At 37.4% G+C, this 19,044-nt stretch overlaps 1 protein-coding gene across 1 annotated transcript in view; it reads left to right on the top strand.

Annotated features, from left to right (window-relative positions):
• LOC102579691 (uncharacterized) overlaps window positions 1-18,827 on the top strand; it is a 34,983-nt gene extending 16,156 nt beyond the window's left edge. Inside the window, exons 5-13 of the mRNA XM_006340413.2 lie at window positions 3,464-3,536; window positions 4,733-4,810; window positions 5,722-5,879; window positions 8,486-8,654; window positions 9,537-9,999; window positions 10,099-10,500; window positions 11,789-11,992; window positions 17,948-18,081; window positions 18,401-18,827. Of these exons, the coding sequence (XP_006340475.1) occupies window positions 3,464-3,536; window positions 4,733-4,810; window positions 5,722-5,879; window positions 8,486-8,654; window positions 9,537-9,999; window positions 10,099-10,500; window positions 11,789-11,992; window positions 17,948-18,081; window positions 18,401-18,572 (1,853 nt within the window). The 3' untranslated portion in view covers window positions 18,573-18,827. The remainder of the gene's footprint in view (window positions 1-3,463; window positions 3,537-4,732; window positions 4,811-5,721; window positions 5,880-8,485; window positions 8,655-9,536; window positions 10,000-10,098; window positions 10,501-11,788; window positions 11,993-17,947; window positions 18,082-18,400) is intronic.
• The last annotated feature ends 217 nt before the right edge of the window (window positions 18,828-19,044 follow it).

Here is a 19,044-nt window from a genome sequence, read left to right as displayed (position 1 = left end):
GTTTTAGTAGGAGGTAATTTGGTGTCGTGGAAGAGTAAGAAACAGAATGTGGTTGCTCGATCTAGTGCAGAATCAGAATATCGAGCAATGGCGACAACAACTTGTGAGCTAGTTTGGATCAAACAGTTGCTGGGAGAACTAAAATTTGGCAAAATTGATCATGAAAGGACTAAGCACATTGAGATTGACTGTCACTTTGTCAGAGAAAAGATACTCTCGGGAGATATTGTTACGAAATTTGTGAAGTCAAATGATCAGCTTGCAGATATCTTCACCAAGTCCCTCACATGTCCTCGTATTAATTACATCTGTAACAAGCTAGGTACATATGATTTGTATGCACCAGCTTGAGGGGGAGTGTTAGAATAGAAATAAGTATTTCCTACTTAGAATAGGAATAGGAATAGGAATAAGAATAGGAATCCTAGTTGGAAAAGGATTCCAATGTAGTGTCTATAAATAGGGTCTCAATGTAACTATTTACATACACAATTCAATATTATTTATTTCTCACAACCATTATCAAAAGAAATGGTGCGTCTTTTATTTGAGCAGCAATATCAGTAGCTTATGCATTATTCAGCAAGTTTATACTGTTAAGTACATTGGATAAGCTAACAATATATGCATGAAGTTAAACATAATTTGAGTTATGGATTAAGAATTATAAGAACCAAATAGCATGAAGACAATTCATTTCCTTTTGAATGAATTGTTTTTTTCTCTTTGAATGAATTGTTTCTTTTATTTTTGTGTAAGATTAATAACCGAACCAAACTGAACCGTACGGTAACAACCAAACTGATAAATGTATATTTGGTTTGGTTTGGTTTTGAATAATTTAAAAATCGATTAAATTGGTTTGAGTTTAACTAATAACCGACTCAAACCGACCCGTGAACACCCCTAGCTGCCGCATATAACATGAAGACAATTCATTTCCTTTTGAATGAATTGTTTCTCTCTCTTTTGATGAATTGTTTCTTTTATTTTGTGTAAGATTATTAACCAAACCAAACTGAACCGAAGGGTAACAACCAAACTGATAAATGTATATTTGGTTTGGTTTGGTTTTAATAATTTAAAAACCAATTAAATTGGTTTGGGTTTGGTTTTAACCAAGAACCGACTCAAACTGACCCACGAACAGCCTAGCTGTCGCATATAGCATCAACTCTCTGGTAAAACAAAAACTTGCCTAAAACTGAATTGACGTATAAAAGCACAAAAAACTCATTAAAATTCCAGCATATCATTAACATGGAGAACTACCGAATTTATACAAAAAAAAGATAAACATTTCCTATCTAGCAGCCACTTACAAAGTGGATAGAAAATTGAACAAGAAAATGTATCACTAACAGCCATAAAGGGCCACTAACATAAGGAAATTAAGGAACTAAATTTGATCTAGTCTTTTGCAAGAAAATAGGAAGGTAGTAGACTGAAATAAGTAAAAAGCAGTAAAAACAATAAGATGGAAGTAAAAATGCCAATTGTCTAACATTACCATTGTTTTATTGAATCCTTTAGGTATTTTTCTGTGTCGCATAACTTCGGTAGCATACTAGCATCCCTCGAATTCATCCATCCTATATTTATTTAACCCCTAGTATTGAGAATGGCTCACAAATGCCTTCCATTAACCTTTTGGTTTATAAATACCTTTAACGTTGCTCAAATATACCCCTATAACTAACAGTTCTGACCTGGTCAATTTTGGCACTTCAAACAGCCATGTGACATTTTTATAAGCTTGCCACATGTATTTTTTTGTTTTAAAATTAAACCTTCCCATTTTTTAAACCCAACCCACTTTGACAAATTAAGATTATGAATATGAATGATCACTACATTGATCACTGCCAGACAATGACCACATTAGACGTCCTTTTAATAATAACAGTTCACTCCTTCACTACCTACACCTGCAGTAATATTCAAGCTCTCATGCTACTGAAATATTTGAGGAGAATGCAGGATTTCACAGTCCCACAACCATAACTTAATTACCAATATACCTCTTTCTTTTCTCCTTCTACTTCTCTTCTGCCTTCTTCTTCATCACTGTCATTTCTTTCTCCAACTCCAATTTGCCATCAGCCACTACTACTGGCTACTGCTCCCCAAAGCTACTTTGAAAATTTGAACTACTCGGTCTAGACTGAGGTTCCATCAGCTCCTCAAAGCAGGCTGGGCTTAAGAAATGGGTGGGGTCTGGGGAGTGTGGGGTGTGCGCAAACCTCACCCCTACCTTGTGAAAGACCAGATTTTACCAAACTTCAATTATAGAGAGGTGCAAAAGCCTAAGCCTATGGGGTCACTTTTGTAGTTGGATAACCAACACTGAAAACTGTCTTCACATTGGATGGTTTCTGGATATTCCTCAATCTGAATATTCATGGAACATGAGAAACAGATGAGTCATCATTTGTTTTTGGAAGATATCGAAGATTTTCTGGGGAATCCTACAAGTTCCATTCATCTTAAATATCTGAATCATCTTCATTTAGGCACCACAATCCTGTTTACTCTTTACTTTACTTTTATTCTTTCTATGGGGTCGAACTTACAATTGCCTATATTTGGTCTTTACTTTTGCTTATCCTAAAACCCTTATTCTTGTACTTCTCCATAGTTTCAATTTTTGGTCGACTCCATCACTAATTTCATCAATCAACATAGTATCTTTTGCAAGTAGCATGCATCATGAGAGCTCTTCATATTTATTTATTGGTTTGCTCATCTTTAAATAGGGTTGAAAAGTATGGAAAAATCCTCTATATCTAGTCTAACTGTTGCCACACTTGTGACCTTTCTTTTGTAAAGATATGGAAACAAAATGATTATTTTGGGTGTAATGCATATCTTTTGAGCAGGCTACCGTATATGCAATTGCGTGAAATATCTCCCTTCACTCTAGATAAAACATGTGAAACCCACTAACACCTCTAATTTCCTGGTCAGACTGAGCAATCAAAATGGACAGACGGAGCAAAACAACATGTGATATAGTTCCGAGGATGACCCTGCTTGTGGAGAAGACAAATATATATAGCAGAACTCTAATTCGTATCTGTGATTGATTGATTCGTCTACAAAATTACTTCTTTCTTTTTAAGCTCCTCGTGATCCTTCTTCTTTTGGAGCCACATTGTTAAAGTTCTCACATGACGTATACCCTATGCTAATTTATTTTCTAAATCCGTATCATGATCCATTTATCTATCATGCATCTGCTTTTGAAGCACTCGCATCCAGATACTGTTTTAAAATTTCAAGTACCTTGTTCATTAAAAATAGAAGACAAAGTTGCTTTTGCATCTTTAATTTTTATTATGCTGGAAGAATTGTTTGTTAGTTTTGTTTTCTTTCCTGGCAGTAGTTACTCACTGAGTGTTAGCTGATAACCACCAATATTTCTATCAAATGAATAAGCTGATCATTAACTTTGTTTTGGCAGATCATATGAAACCTGATACGGAGACGTATAATTGGGTTATCCAAGCATATACAAGGGCTGAGTCCTATGATAGGTAAGTTTTGAATCATACCCATGTTTATTCGTTGTTTCATCTTCCCAACCATGCTATCAAAGTTAGCTGAAGCCTGCAGTGATTCAAGCTGCCTAATTATGTATACACAGACCTCCAGGTGATCTGGGTTTATGTTTCTATAGTTAAAGAGCTAAAATGATTTTTCAACTCTGCCCACACATGCTCATAAGATGTCTTTACCAGACATATATCAGTTACCATCTGTTTGAGTGCACCTTAGAATCTACCAATAACTGCCAGCTAAACTGAGTTTAATGTAGGATTTATAATTAAGGGTGTTTAATGAACAGGTAGGATCAAGATTGGACAGGTCAAAGTCAAAACAGGTTAAACAGAAGTAAAGGTCTTAGCCTAACCCATTTAAAGTTTGTTCATAGCAGTATAAGTTGGGTCAAATCAATGTTCTGTTGGGCATACCCAACTTTCCCAACTCAAGGCCACTTCTCAAACACATTTCTTGTTACAGCTGAGACAATTTTTCTCTCTATCCACTTATTTCATTTGTTTATTTTAATTTTTAGTTAGAGAGTTGAGTAATTTATTGAGTCCTATTAGCTAAGCCTTTGAATAGTGGCTTGGAAAATTAAGTTTTTGGTTTTATTATTTTTCTTTTTACCAATTTTAGCCCAAAACTTTAATGGATCAATTCATGCCCAACTCATTATGATCCATCCTTGAATTATCAAGCACTGACTTGTCAATCTTTCGGTTACAAAAAATTGGGGTAATGACACTCCTAGTCATAGTTTGGAACTCGGAGTATGTTTTTAAAATTTGTGACTTTTCACCCGCAAGAGTGGCCGAGTTTGTTGAGTAGGTGATCCCCCGAATTGGGGATTTCAGGTTTGAAACCCCCGGCATGATTTCTCGGTCGAGCTCATCGCATAGGGTTTGTTAGTGTGGTTTACCTTTCCAGTGTGGTTCGCGGGCTATTATACTGGAGTTGGTTTTATCATGTGTGCACCCAAAGGGTAGCGGCTGTGGGTTGCCTTGTCAACATGTTTTTTTTTGTGACTTCATCTATGCATTGGTTTTGTTCTTCACTGTTGATTAAAGTGTTATACATCTTTCTGACATGTTGTTCATGTGAACTTTGGTGGAGAAATGTTAAAATTTTGTACTTATAGCATGTCTAATCATACAATCTTTACTGAAGCTTTTTGTCTGACTGTTAGAGTGCAGGATGTTGCTGAGCTACTAGGGATGATGGTTGAGGACCACAAACGTTTGCAACCAAACGTGAGAACCTATGCGTAAGAAGCTTTCTTTTATTCTATCTTCAATAAGTTTTCTGTAGCATGAACATTTCTCTGTTTTTAGAAAGTAATATTTTGATTATTCATCTTGAAATGTCTCATTTTCCCTGCTGCGGCAAGACTGTGGTATGAGTCAATAGGATCCAATCACATTTCTTGGATCTTTTTTCTCCAGTTTGTCCTTCTTTCATGACAAGCTCAAAGTTCTACTTATTTTATTTTTTTGAACAGTGGGAGAACTTTTTATGAACTTTTTGTCGATTTGAGAAGTCCCCAACTTAAGAAACTGTAACCAGGACAAGCCCAAAGTTTGATCCTGGGGATTAGGTTTACTGATAACTTTGGGAAGCTTTTCTAATTAAGAAAATATACTTAATTCTTGGAAACTCTCTTAACTGAGTGGAAATTTGTACTGAGCCTTCTCGTCAGCAAAGTTTTATTCCTATAGTTGATTCTGGGGAATATAATATAAATAGCATGCTTCTGGTGCAAGCAAATGTATTTAGAGGACACTGAATCCATTATAGATATCCTAGGTTCCTGGTAGGATTCAGATTCAGTTTTCTTACTTTTTGACAAGCTGTAAATATGGTTTAGTGCAACCCAAGCACTGGTTCAATGAATATACACAATGTTACCTTCTCAAAAATAAAAATAAAATAAATAGCATGAGCTAGTTAAGCAAGGAGTAGTACTTTGTTCTTTTTGTGTACTCTGTTTAGTTGTTTCTAAAGTTCGGTTGCTAACCTTTTGGTTAGCCAACTGCGGAAATGGAAGCAAGGAAGTCACCATTGTATTAATTAGTACATCACTATGCACCCACACTCAGCTTGTGTAGAAGTTGCCTCCCCCACCCCCACCCCCCAAAAAAAGGATTTGTATGATGACTTTTCGTGTACCTTTTTCAGTTTGTTGGTTGAATGCTTTACCAAGTATTGTGTGGTCCGTGAAGCTATCAGACATTTCCGTGGTCTAAAGAACTTTGAAGGTGGAACACAAGTGCTTTATAATGATGGAAAGTATGGGGACTCACTTTCATTGTATCTTCGTGCTCTATGTAGAGAAGGTAATAAATACTACGGACATTTTGAAACTGCTATTTTTAGGATCAAGTGGCTCTTGCCTGCCCCCCTAAAGGAACAATTCTCTCTGGTACTTCTTTGATTTGCTTGTTATCCGCTTGTGTTCACCTATCACATGGATTTGTTAGGTTATAACTGATAATACAACTAAAAATATACTGATCTTTTTATATTGGAAATTGAATTGTGAACAAGCTAATGCATAATAGATGTGAAACGACACCATCAGCATCAACAGAACAATGATAGAGATATATGAAAGAGACCCATTTTTTCTCATTAGACAGTAGAGAATAATGAAGAATTATTCAGCTATTATTAAGTTCCCGTAAAATAAACATCAGTGAGCAATTCAAAATTGGGAAAGGAAAACATGTTACAACCATGCATATCTGATTTTCTTTTGGCTTGGCGGGGAGGGTCGGGAGGAGGGAGCACTGAATGTTGAACAACCTTTCAAATTGCTGGAGAGCATAGTCTCTATCATAAGAAATTTCACTCTTATATACATATATAATGGAAACTCTCACTGTGGAAGGGGATAGCCACGAGCCCTGTGCATTCCACCTTTCTTCTATTTCTATCTATATGAAAAGCCAGCACACTATATTCACCAATTTCAGGTGTTTACTTAAAATCAATATGCTTCAAGTGTAAATATCTGATTGCCGAGAATATTTATTTTCCTCCTTTGTACTTCAAAGCATCCTATTATGTTCTCTTCTGTTTTTTGGCATTAGTTGCCCCTGAGTATTCTTAAGCTCATTTAAGGTGACACTCATAGATAACCCCTTAAATTGGACACCAGTTGTGAGGGAGAAAGTCATTGGTAACCCCTTAAATTTGACACCAATTCACTTAAACTATGTCAATTACCATATAGATACCTCAACTTGGAAAACGTGTCTCTTGGACACCTAGGAACATGTCAAACGAAGCAATCAAATAATGATACCTGTAATAAATGATACTCATAACTACAAAAATATATAATAGTACAAAGATCCAAAAAAGTAAACAAGCGCCCTCCAACACACCTCATCTTCACCCCACCCTCGTAGCCTCCATCCCCACACCCCTCCCCCCACCCTCACCTCCCGTAGTATTTATTTAGATTATATTTATACAAATGCTTTTAGAGTAATAATTTTTGCTTACGTACCAAACACAAAAAAATAAGTAAGAACCCACTTATTTTCCTAGAAAACATTTTCCTTTAAACCGAACACACTCATAGTGATATGTGGATTGATCACACGTCACAAATTCAAACCCTGCTGTAGACAAGAGCCTGGTATTTAAATGGAGAAGGGTAGAAGAGTGGATTCATTATCTACCGAGTCTAGGACTGTGCACGAGCCCGCCTCCGAATCATCCGAAGCTTCCACCATCATAGGCGTTTCTGTGCTCCGTGTACCATTGTTTTGCCACTGGTTCCTCCCATGGAACTCGTTTCATTCAAAAGCACCAATAATCATTACTATTGTTATTTTACTATTGAAGCAAAACTGGAAAATCGGTAATAAATAGAGAAAACAAGAAACTAAGAAAAAAATATGATTTGAAGGCACCTCTTCCCCAAGCTATATTCTTAAGTCTAGAGTTTTAACTACTCTTTGTAGCTGGAGTAATTTCCCCCTGTCTATTCCTCTGAAGCTTTTTTGGACTTTGTTAGCTCCTTAACTTTAGATTAGCCTTTCGTAATAGAGCTAACAATATCTTGTACTTTTCTATGCTCTGTAATTTATGCATCTTCTTGATGCCTGCTATGAAATTCATTATCTTATCAAAATATAGAAAGAAAGAAATATGCTTACTGATAATAACTTTGTTTTTTATATTGGTTTCTTATCTGTAAATCTAGTCCTTTGATATGATGATTTGAGTTTATGTGAATTTAGAAAGTCAAGTTAATATCCCTCCATCCTAATTTATGTGATACTCTTTCCTTTTTAATAAGTCCCAAAAAGAATGATATTTTTCTATATTTGAAATAATTTGAACTTTAAACTTCTCATTTTACTCTCAATGAGATGATTTATAGCCATGCAATTTTCTATGTCTTGTTTTAGACCCCAACTTTCAAAAGTTGTTTTATTCCTCTTAAACTATGTGCCCAATCAAACATGTTCATATAAATTGGGACGAAAGGAAGTGTCTTATATTGAGGAATTGAAGCGTTTTTATATTGTTTTAAAGTGGTGCCAACTTAAATGCTGGTTGACTAACAAAAAAAATGAAGAAGAATGGTGGCATTTGGGGATAAATAGAGGTAGATAGAGTTTATAAAAGAATTTCACTATGCTTTTTGAGTTGGAAATGCATTAGAATAACCTCTAACACACTCAAATATGAAGATAACAAACTCGTGGTGCCAGGTCAAACCCGGGCTTCCAAGCGACACACCTCTACCAAGTAGAGTTGTCTAAATGGCAACTCGGAAAGTTAAGGTGTCTACATGGCAGTTGGTGCCAAGTTTTAGGGTCAATCTATGAATTTGAGCCTCATTTATTTTTAAAATTAGATAATGTGGTGTAATTTCTTTGAGGAGTCTTAACAAGATTATCAACAAAATGATCTTTTACTCCAGGGAGGATTGTTGAGTTGTTAGAAGCACTTGAAGCTATGGCTAAAGATAACCAGCCAATCCCACCAAGAGCAATGATCTTGAGCAGAAAATATCGTACATTAGTTAGTTCATGGATTGAACCTTTGCAGGAAGAAGCTGAACTTGGATATGAGATAGATTACATAGCCAGGTAAGCATTTTTATTCATGTTAGTATCATATCTTGTTGCATACTTATTGATTTTGACATCATTTGTTTATTTTCCTAATTAGTATTTGGGTACAAGCGTCATGATGGAGGTATCAACTAATTGTATGCCTAATTCTCAATCTTTGCTTGCGCATTGTGCAGTGATTAATTCGACAATCAGGAAAAAAGGCTGTTATTATAGCACCTTGGTTTCTATGTGTATTGCTCCATTGATACCCAGCACTTTAAAATTCATTATCGGGCATTTCCCACTTTGATGACTCTTTGCAAGCTTTCAGTTCGCTCTATTTGCTTAGTAAATTTATCTACTGATTGAGCTAAGATTGATGATGTAATATTGAAGTGTGATGCTGGGATAATAAAGCCACTCAGTTGTATGATGATTTATGTTGACACTTGAGAGTATATCATTTTGGAATTCGCTTGTACTAAAGATGCACATGATGTAACATTATCAAGCTGATAATTCCTTATTTTTTACAATTGAGGAAACTAACCATTTTTATGCAAATTAGACTTGCATGATTTCCGGGTTGGTGGAATAGTCACGGGAAGATTATATAGCCTCTAATTCATGATTTTTTTTTCTCTCCAGGTGCTCATTACTGTCACATCTATTCTTTTCTGTTTTTAGCTGATAAGCTCACATTTTTGAGCTTTTCTAGATAGTGGGCATGGTAATTGTACTGATAATAGACTGCCTTGCCCTAATTTCATGTTTAATGGTTGGCTGTTTTTCTAATTGTTTGTTTGTTTGTATATTCATTGTTTTTTCCGTAGGTTTATTGTGGTGATGTTCTGCTTCAATTTCTAGCTTTGATTTTTTACTATAAGATGTGATTTAGTTGACCGTAACATTCAGGTATGTTGCTGAAGGTGGACTCACAGGTGACCGCAAACGATGGGTCCCAAGAAGGGGAAAAACTCCTTTAGATCCTGATGCCCAAGGGTTTATATATTCCAATCCTAGGGAAACCTCTTTTAAACAAAGATGTTTCGAAGAGTGGAGGTTGCACCACAGGAAGCTTTTGAAAACCTTACTCAATGAAGGACCTTCAATTCTGGGGAAAATATCCGAGTATGATTACATACGTATTGAGGAGAGACTGAGGAAAGTCATCAAAGGACCTGAACAGAGTGCCTTGAAACCAAAAGCTGCTAGTAAAATGATTGTATCAGAATTAAAGGAAGAACTAGAAGCACAAGGTCTACCAACAGATGGAACCAGAAATGTACTCTACCAACGAGTGCAGAAAGCAAGGAGAATAAATCGCTCTAGAGGCAGGCCACTTTGGGTTCCTCCAGTTGAGGAGGAAGAAGAAGAGGTAATTGTTATTCCAAGTGTATTAACTGTAACTAGTTGTCTTGAGATATCATGCAAATCCATGTCATTCCTCACAAGCTATATTGTGTTATTTTTTCAGGTTGATGAAGAGCTTGATGAGTTGATCTCACGTATAAAGTTGCATGAAGGAAATACAGAATTCTGGAAACGCCGCTTTCTTGGGGAGGGATTAAGTGAAAATTATGGCCAGCAGTCGGAAATAATAGACTTAGAACCTACTGATGTGGTAGATGATAATGATGCTGTCGATGATATTGCCAAAGAGGCTGAAGATGATGAGGCAGAAGATGACGAGGCACAAGATGAGGAGGAAGAAGTGGAGCAAACTGAAAGCCAACCGGAAATAGGTGACAGGAAGGACAAGGAAGTTGAAGCTGCGAAACCTCTTCAAATGATTGGAGTGCAACTGCTGAAAGATTCTGATCTAACGGCTAGCTCTTCAAAAAAATCCAGGAGAAGGCTTTCTAGAGTAGCTGCAGTGGTATGACATTTTATGGTGTTCATCGATTGCTAATTATTTGTTATAGCATCTACATAGAAAGAAAAGTCAGAAGATACAAGCAAGTCATATGTTTGATACCTGCTCTCTCTATCTCATATGGACCCAAATGGAATATCCACTATCATTCCTGTATCTTCCCGTGATATTTTAGTAAATCATTTGGAACAAGATGGACCTGAATTGAGCAAGACCGTATTTGAAAGATCTATTAAGCCAACCATAAATAGTTTAGGATTGAGGCATTGTTGGTTAATTGATTTAGTTGATGTCTGCTCTCTCAATCCCAGTGGACTCTTTTTCTAATTTTCATCTGAATATCCACATCTCGTCTGGTTCTTCCCATGAAAATTTTCAATTGTGGACAAGGAAAGTCAAAATCGTCACCGAATTTCTGATGAGACACATGTCACTCTGAATTCACTATCTTTTCCTTTTTCACCCAATAGCTAAAATGTAAGTTTTGGTGCCTTCTTGTTTCTCATATACATTGCAGTGATGTGCTTCATAAATAATTTGTTTAATAGTTATGATTCAAAATAGAAAAACAATTTGGCGAGGAGGGAGAATCGTGTGGTTACAATTTCCATAGCTGTTGAGGGATTGACATTTATATCATGTTTTTCCTCTTCCCTCTCCAAGTTCCGACTTTACCTTTACTTTATCTGCTTTTGTATGTTTTATCTTCATAGTTCGTTCTTAAAACACATCTCCGATTCACCATTTTACGAATCTTATTACATTCTGTCTTATCTAGATCACAGAGACGGTGTGCTTTAGGTGACTAAAACTTGTGTGTTTGAATCTGTCGACAGGAATAAGTCATTGTCTGTGAGGTATTACGAAGCTTGACTGCTAATACAATAATTTCTGTGCTTCACATTTCATGTATGTACTACATGATTAGGTTTATAAGTGCTTCTCAGTAGTTGTAAACTTAGGCATTTGTGACTGAAGTAGGAAACGGCCAATCAGATCAGTTGGAACTAGAACACTTAAACCTGATGACAATTTGGTCCACTTACTTATCTTCTACATTTTCTGTTGCCTTAGAACATCTATATTTGTTTCATGGGCAAATGTTTAGCATACAAGCATAAATGAAAATAGTCATCCAGGTAATAACCCTAAGTTTTTCCTACAAATTACCCTTAAACTTACAAATTTTCGCATAATGACTCGTTTACTTCTGGATACTGCATAAGATTTACAAAAATTGCCGTTTAAGAGCATGGATATTTGATTGATATGTCTTTTCATATTTGCACAGGATGATGACGATGATGATTGGTTTCCACTGGACATTCATGAAGCATTTGTGGAGCTGAGGAAACGGAAAGTATTTGATGTATCAGATATGTATACAATCACTGATGCTTGGGGCTGGACATGGGAAAAAGAAATCAAGAACAAAGCTCCTCGAAGATGGTCACAGGAGTGGGAAGTTGAATTGGGGATCAAAGTGATGACAAAAGTATGTTATGATATCCTTTTTAATCTCCTCACCATTTTCAACACCATTTACTGAATGTTACATGCAGTCTTTCCTCAATCTACAAGTTACCTCTTGCTAAATAGTATGCTTATAGGTTGAATTTCTATGCAAGTATATGCCGTGACAGATTTTTGAGAGTCCGTGAAACAATGTTGTTGAGAATATCATTAACTAATAAAAGCTGAGTTCTCTCTCAAACTCTTGTCTTCTAACATGGTATCGTCCTGAAATCGAATCTCACCACCTCCCATTTAAAAAGAAATTCCACGTGCTTGGCCCATGAAAAAGAATAGGCCCGCATGTGAGGGGGCGTGTTGAGAATGTTATTAACTAATAAAAGCTGAGTTCTCTCTCAAACTCCTGTCTTCTCACAAATGTATATTGTTAGACAAAGTATAGCTAAATTGTCCCTGTTTTCTTACAGACTTGGTAATTAATATCTCTTTGCTCGGTGATTCTTCATAGCTCTATGCTAATTTGTGATGTTGCATTTTGTGTTGAGAAAAAAATGAATTAGTGATATTGCATTTTTTGCTTTTAGTGGGGGAGACGACCAACATGTGGGATATGACAGCTAGTTGCATAAGGGAAGCTGCAAGAGAGGTGTTGGGGGTTTCTAGAGGCAACTCTAGTGGACGAGGAGATTAGTGGTAGAATGGTGAAGTCTAATGGAAAGTGGAAGCAAATAAGGCTGTTTATGCGAAGTTGGTGGAGAGTAAGAACGAGGATGATAAGCGGACTACGAGGGAAATGTATAAAGTGGCGAGGGAGGAGGCAGCGTTGTCGGTTACACCGGCAAAACTGACAGTTTTCGAATGCTTGCATGATGAGTTATGGGACAAAGGCGGAGATAAGAAACTGAATAGGCTAGCCAAGGCAAGAGAGGAAGGCCTGAGACCTCGACCAAGTGAAGTGCATCAAAGACAAAGTAAACAAAGTTTTGGTGGAGTAGACACTCATTAGATGGAGGCGGCAGACATTCTTCCACAAGGTCTTGACTGATGAGAGGGACATGGACATTATGCTGGAGAGTTGGAGCACTCTGAGAGACGACAAGATTTCGAGTATTGTAGGTCTATAAAAGTTGATGAGATCAAGTGCTATTCGTAGGATGAGCTGGGGAAGAGCGACCAAGCCAGATGAAATTTCGGTGGAGTTTTGGAAGAACATAGGAGGGAAAGCTTGGAGGGGCTAACTGGTGTGTTTTTCATTTTTAGGACAATGAAGATGCTCGAAGAAGAAAGGTGGAGTATGATGATTCCATTGTATAAGAACAAGGGTGATATATAGAATTGCAACAACTATAGTGGTATTGAGCTGCTAAGCCATACAATGAAGATGTGAGAGAGGGTGGTGGAGATAAGGGTAAAGAGGGTTGTGTCTATTTCCGAGAATCAATTCGAATTCATGTCGGGGCGAACTACCACAGAAGCCATATACCTTATGAGGAGGCTGATGGAGCAGGATAGGGAGTGGAAGAGGGATTTACATATGGTGTTCCTCGACCTAGAGAAGGTTTATGAAAAAGTCCCCAGGGAGGTCCCATGGATATGCTTGGAGGCTATAGGTGTAGTTGTGGCTTATACTAGGGCGATCGAGGACATGTACGATGGATCCAAGACCAGGGTGAGGGGGGTATACAAGATCATTGCAAAGCTTCTAGCAGAGAGACTCAGGAGGGTGATACATAGCCTGGTGGATAGACATCAGATGGCTTTTATCAAGGGCAGGCAAATTATGGATGCCGTTTTGATAGCTAATGAATGCACAGAGACGAGACAGAGGAGCAATAAGCCAGGAATTGTATGCAAGCTGGACATACAAAAAGCTTATGACTTCTTAAACTGGGACTTTCTTATACAAATGCTGGAAAGAATGGGTTTTGGGGCCAGGTGGATAAGATGGATAAAACATTGTATTGGCACTGTCAGGTTCTCTATACTTGTGAATAGAGTACCCACTGGCTTTTTCTCTTCCCAGCGAGGCTTGAGACGGGGATCCTCTTTCCCCATTTTTATTCATCTTAGCTATGGAAGGAATGAGTAACCTTATTAAAACAACAAAGGGAAAGGGTGGATCAAGGGGTTCCAAGCAGAACTTTCTAGTTTGGAGATAACTCATCTACAATATGCAGATGACACATTGGTTTTCTGTGAAGCTGAGACAAAACAAATCCTGATTTTGAGGGTTATTTTTGTCATTTTTGAAGCTGTCTCTGGTCTCCACATAAACTGGGGGAAAAGCTTCATCTATCCTAACAATAGTGTGCTTAATACAGAAGTTCTGGCCAGAACACTAGGAGGTAAGGTTGGGGAGCTTCCAACTACTTACCTAGGTATGCCTTTGGAAGCTAAAAGCAAGTCCAAAGGCATATGGAATGGGGTCCTGGAGAAATGTGAAAAGAGACTCACCAACTGGAGGAGTCAGTACTTGTCCTTGCGAGGAAGATTGACTTTAATTAACAGTGTGATGGATACATTACCCTCTTATATGATGTCAGTCTTTCCTATGCCTGCCAATGTATCTACTAGCATTGATGCTCTTAGAAGAAATTTCTTATGGCAAGGCAGTGAAGATAAGAAGAAGTTTCATCTTGTTAAATGGAAGGAACTGATTGTGAGTAAAAATGCAGGAGGCCTAGGCATAAGAAATCTGAGGAAACAAAACCAGAGTCTAATGATGAAGTGGTTGTGAAAGTTTGCAAATGAAGATAACATGCTCTGGAAAGAGGTCATCACAGCAAAATATGGCATGGAAGATCAGTGGATGACTAAAATGATAAGTACTCCATATAAATGCACTGTATGGAGGGCAATCAGAAATCTATGGCCAGTGCTATATCACAGAACCAAGGTAGAAGTGGGAGATGGGTCAAAGACATCCTTCTGAGGATAAGTGGAATGGGTCTGTCCCTATGAAACAGTTGCCTCCTGAATTCTTCATTTTATGCCAACATCAACAGGCCACTGTGGCTACAATGTGGGACTGGACAAGGATGGAATTTGTCTTAAGGGGGAACCTTCAGGATTGGGTGATAGACAAAGTGGCAGAATTTCAAGATTCAGTAGGCTCTTTCAGCAACCTCACCGAAAAGAAGGACTTATTAGTTTGGCAGAATGACACCAAAGGTCAATTCTCAGTAAAATTCAATTTATAAGGAACTCAACAAGAATGCTGGACAGGAGACGGAATGGCCATGGAAGAGCATCTGGAAACCAAAAGTACCCTACAAAGTAAACTGCTTCATGTGGTTATTGACAAAAGAAGCGGTTTTGACTCATGAAAAATCTAAAGAAAAGAGGCCATCAGTTGGCTTCTAGATGTACTTTATGTGAAGAACATGCTGAGACAATTAACCATCTTTTCTTGCATTGTACATGGACGGAACAATTATGGAGAATGTTCATCTGTCTAAAGGGGGATAAGATGGGTGAAACCAAGGAGCATTAAAGGAGTCTTGAGCAGCTGGAATAGAGATGGCAATGCTTCTGACAAGGAAAAGAGATGGAAACTTGTCCCAGCATGTATTTGGTGGACAATCTGGAAAGAGAGAAACAACAAGAGTTTTGAAAATTGGCAGAATAGCTTATAGAAGATCAAGATGGACTGCTTAGCTCTTTTCTATTTTTGGTGTAAACAAGATATATTAACTAGGACAGAAGACATCTTTGATGTGCTAGATTGTTTATAGGCAGCAGTTTAGACTAAGACTATTTTATTCTGTAAGTTGTAACTACTTTTGAAGGGGAACTACACTTTTGTTGTAGTATACCTGTGGATATATAGACTAAAGTTACCAGTTTCAAATAAAATAATAGTAGGAGACTAAAAGCACTTTCCAGTCATGATGGGGTTACACCAAAGGTTGACTCTTAGTCCATTTTGTTTTGCACTGGTTATGGATGAACCGACGCGATATATCCAAGGTGAGATGCCATGGTGTATGTTTTTTTGCAGATAACATAGCATTGATTGACGAGACTTGCGGGGAAGTTGACGCTAGGCTGGAGGTTTGGAGACAAATCCTGGAGCCTAAAGGGTTCAAGTTGACCAAGACCAAGACTGAATACTTAGAGTGTAAGTTCATTGATGCTACGCATTAGGTCCGCGCAAAAGTGAGGCTTGATGCTTAGGTCAACCCTATAAGAGGATGTTTAAAGTATTTGGGGTCTTCAATTCAAGGTAATGGTGAGATGAATTATGATGTCACATATCGTATTGGTGTTGGATGGGCAAAATGGAGGCTTGCTTCCAGAGTCTTGTGTGATAAGAAGATACTGCCAAAACTTAAAGGTAAGTTCTACAGAGTGGTAGTTAGACCAAATATGTTGTATCGGGCAGACTGTTGGCCAGTCAAGAACTCTCACATTCAGAAGGTAAAAGTTGTGGTGATGAGGATGTTGAGATGGATGTGTGAGCATAGTAAGAGAGATAAAATTATGAATGGAGATATCTGGGACAAGCAGGAGTGTCTTCCATGGTGGACAAGATGAAGGAATTGAGGTTAAGATGATTTTGGCATGTGAAGAGGAGAAGTGTAGTTGCCCTAGTGAGGTGTGAGAGGTTAGCAATGGCGGGTGACAGGTGAGGTAGATGCAAATCGAAGAAGTATTGGGGAAAGGTGATTAGACAAGACATTTGAGCTTACCGAGGACACGACCTTAGATAGGAGGGTTTGGAGGTTGCAGAGTAGGGTAGAAGGTTAGTTGGTGGTTGAGCGTTCTCTCGCTTCGTGCAGGATAGGCATGGTGGTCGTACTTGTACCTACTTTCTTACCAGTAATTTAACACTATTCTCGTAGTTTCTTGTTCTTAGATTTTGGTTATCACATGTGTTTTTTTGTGCTTCAGTTATCACATTATTTTGTTGTTACTGCTCTTTCTTTTTTATGTTGTGTACTACTCTCCATTTTGTATTATTTTGTTGTTGTTACTGCTTTCGTTTCTGTATTCCCTTATTCAATCTGCTTTGAAATGCTTTATTTAAGCTGAGGGTCTATCGGAAACAACCTCTTTATCGCTAAGAGGTAGGGGTTAGATTTGCATACACTCTACCCTCCCCATACCCTACTTCTGGGATTACACTGGGTATGTTGTTGTTATTGCATTTTTTGCTTTTACCGTCCACCTATATCTTCTTATTTAATACACAGAAAGATAGTAGTCTAGAACACCCAACATATTCACATGAATGATGCCTACATTTAACACTTGCTCTTCCAGATTTTTCATTTTACCAATTCATGCTTCTTCCTAGAAACTTTCAGTATGGCAGTTATGGATTAGAATTTGGTTTGATTGGTGACCAACTTCCTGATGACTGACTCTCATCTTTGGTTTGAGAAGGAGAATTAAATGAACCCAACATTGAAGATTTGGTTGAATAAAGTTTCATTTTTGCCAAGATTTTCCTACATAATCCAACATTAGTCTATTATGGTGTTATGAAGGAATCGCTAGCTGCTAAGGATACTCAAAACTCACTTTCATTTTCTTTGCTTCCTGTATCATTTTTATCAGCTGTTGCTGCATGTAATGAAGTCACTAGTGACTCCAAGCCACGGTAAAACCATGACTGGATCTAATGTTCTTACAACTTTCTTGGTTCTTCTTTCAGGAGTTTTTAGTTTTTCTTTGTAGCATTCTCCTGTAACGCTTTAGGAGTTACAGTCTTGCTTTTCTAGATTTCTTTAAATATTAAGTCTTTCTGGATTTTGTAAATGAAGATTCTCAGTATATCAATAAATTTTCAGTGAATGAAGCTTAGGGTTTTACAACTTTGTTTTCTAATATTGTTGTTCTATTCTGATAGTGAATTATGACATTCTAGCAGAACTGGTGCTATGCTGTTTCCTGTCCTTGTAGCTAGTGAACTTGGCTTCATGTATGGATTCTTCTGTTTTCCTGTTGTAAACGAAAAATGTTTCTATCTCAGGTAATAGAATTGGGTGGGACACCAACAATTGGTGATTGTGCTATGATATTGCGTGCTGCAGTACGAGCTCCTATGCCTTCTGCTTTCTTGAGAATTTTGCAGACAACGCATAGTCTTGGTTATGTATTTGGAAGGTAAGTCTGGTTTTACCTGAAATACTTCCTTCTTTATGAATTATGTTTTCGTGCTACTTGCATCAGACTTGCAACAAACAAATAAATGATATAACATCAGCAAAAAGAAGGTTTACACAAAGATTGGCTAAACAAATAGAGTTGCCTTTAGATATTCAAGCTGAGATCGTGTTTACTTTATATTGGTTCACTTCCAGCAAATCTTTCTGCTTTGCTGTGCTTTTACCATAATTTATCTTGTATATCGTTATCATGGTCTTATCTAAAAGTTTTCACATATTATTTTCATTGATTATTGATCTTAACCCATTCGTTGCAGCCCTTTGTATGACGAAATCATCATCTTATGCCTTGATCTTGGGGAGCTTGATGCTGCAATTGCCATAGTGGCAGATCTAGAGACTAGCGGAATCAAGGTCCCCGATGAAACCCTTGATAGAGTAATTTCTGCCAGGCAAGGTAGTGATACTCCTGCTAATGGTTCGCAATAGGGAATCTGCATATTGCAATTTTACTTGTAGGTTAGGAGGAATTTAGAATAGCATACCATAACTGTTGTAGCATATAGTTGTAAGCAGAAATAGATTTGGTTTATTCTTGAGTGTTGCTTCCAACCCCTTGTCATTGGTGTAAACAGTTGAAATTCACATACTTGTACTTGAGTAGAAGTTGTTAATACGTAAACAACTGTGTTTGATTTGCTGGTTCATTGTCAGCAGTTATAGAGAAATTGATTTGCTGGTTCATTGTAAGAACTGTGTTTTATTCTGTATCCCCATAAAATGGCATGGTTTAGAAAACTGAGGTTATACAGTTTTTTCAAAAAAGATGGACAAAACTGATACATAGTAATTCTTGCAACTTTTCAGTGTCCAGTTCAGAACCTCAGGACATTGTGTATTTAAATTCAACTTTTTTGTTCAAATTTTCAGGCCATTGTGCTTTTAAGTTCAGTTTTTAATC

This window comes from Solanum tuberosum, unplaced genomic scaffold (genome assembly GCF_000226075.1).
Source record: "Solanum tuberosum cultivar DM 1-3 516 R44 unplaced genomic scaffold, SolTub_3.0 scf00018, whole genome shotgun sequence".
Taxonomy (NCBI): Eukaryota; Viridiplantae; Streptophyta; class Magnoliopsida; order Solanales; family Solanaceae; genus Solanum; species Solanum tuberosum.
The sequence above is the reverse complement of the archived record's forward strand: the minus strand, read 5'-3'. Positions and strand labels throughout refer to the sequence as shown.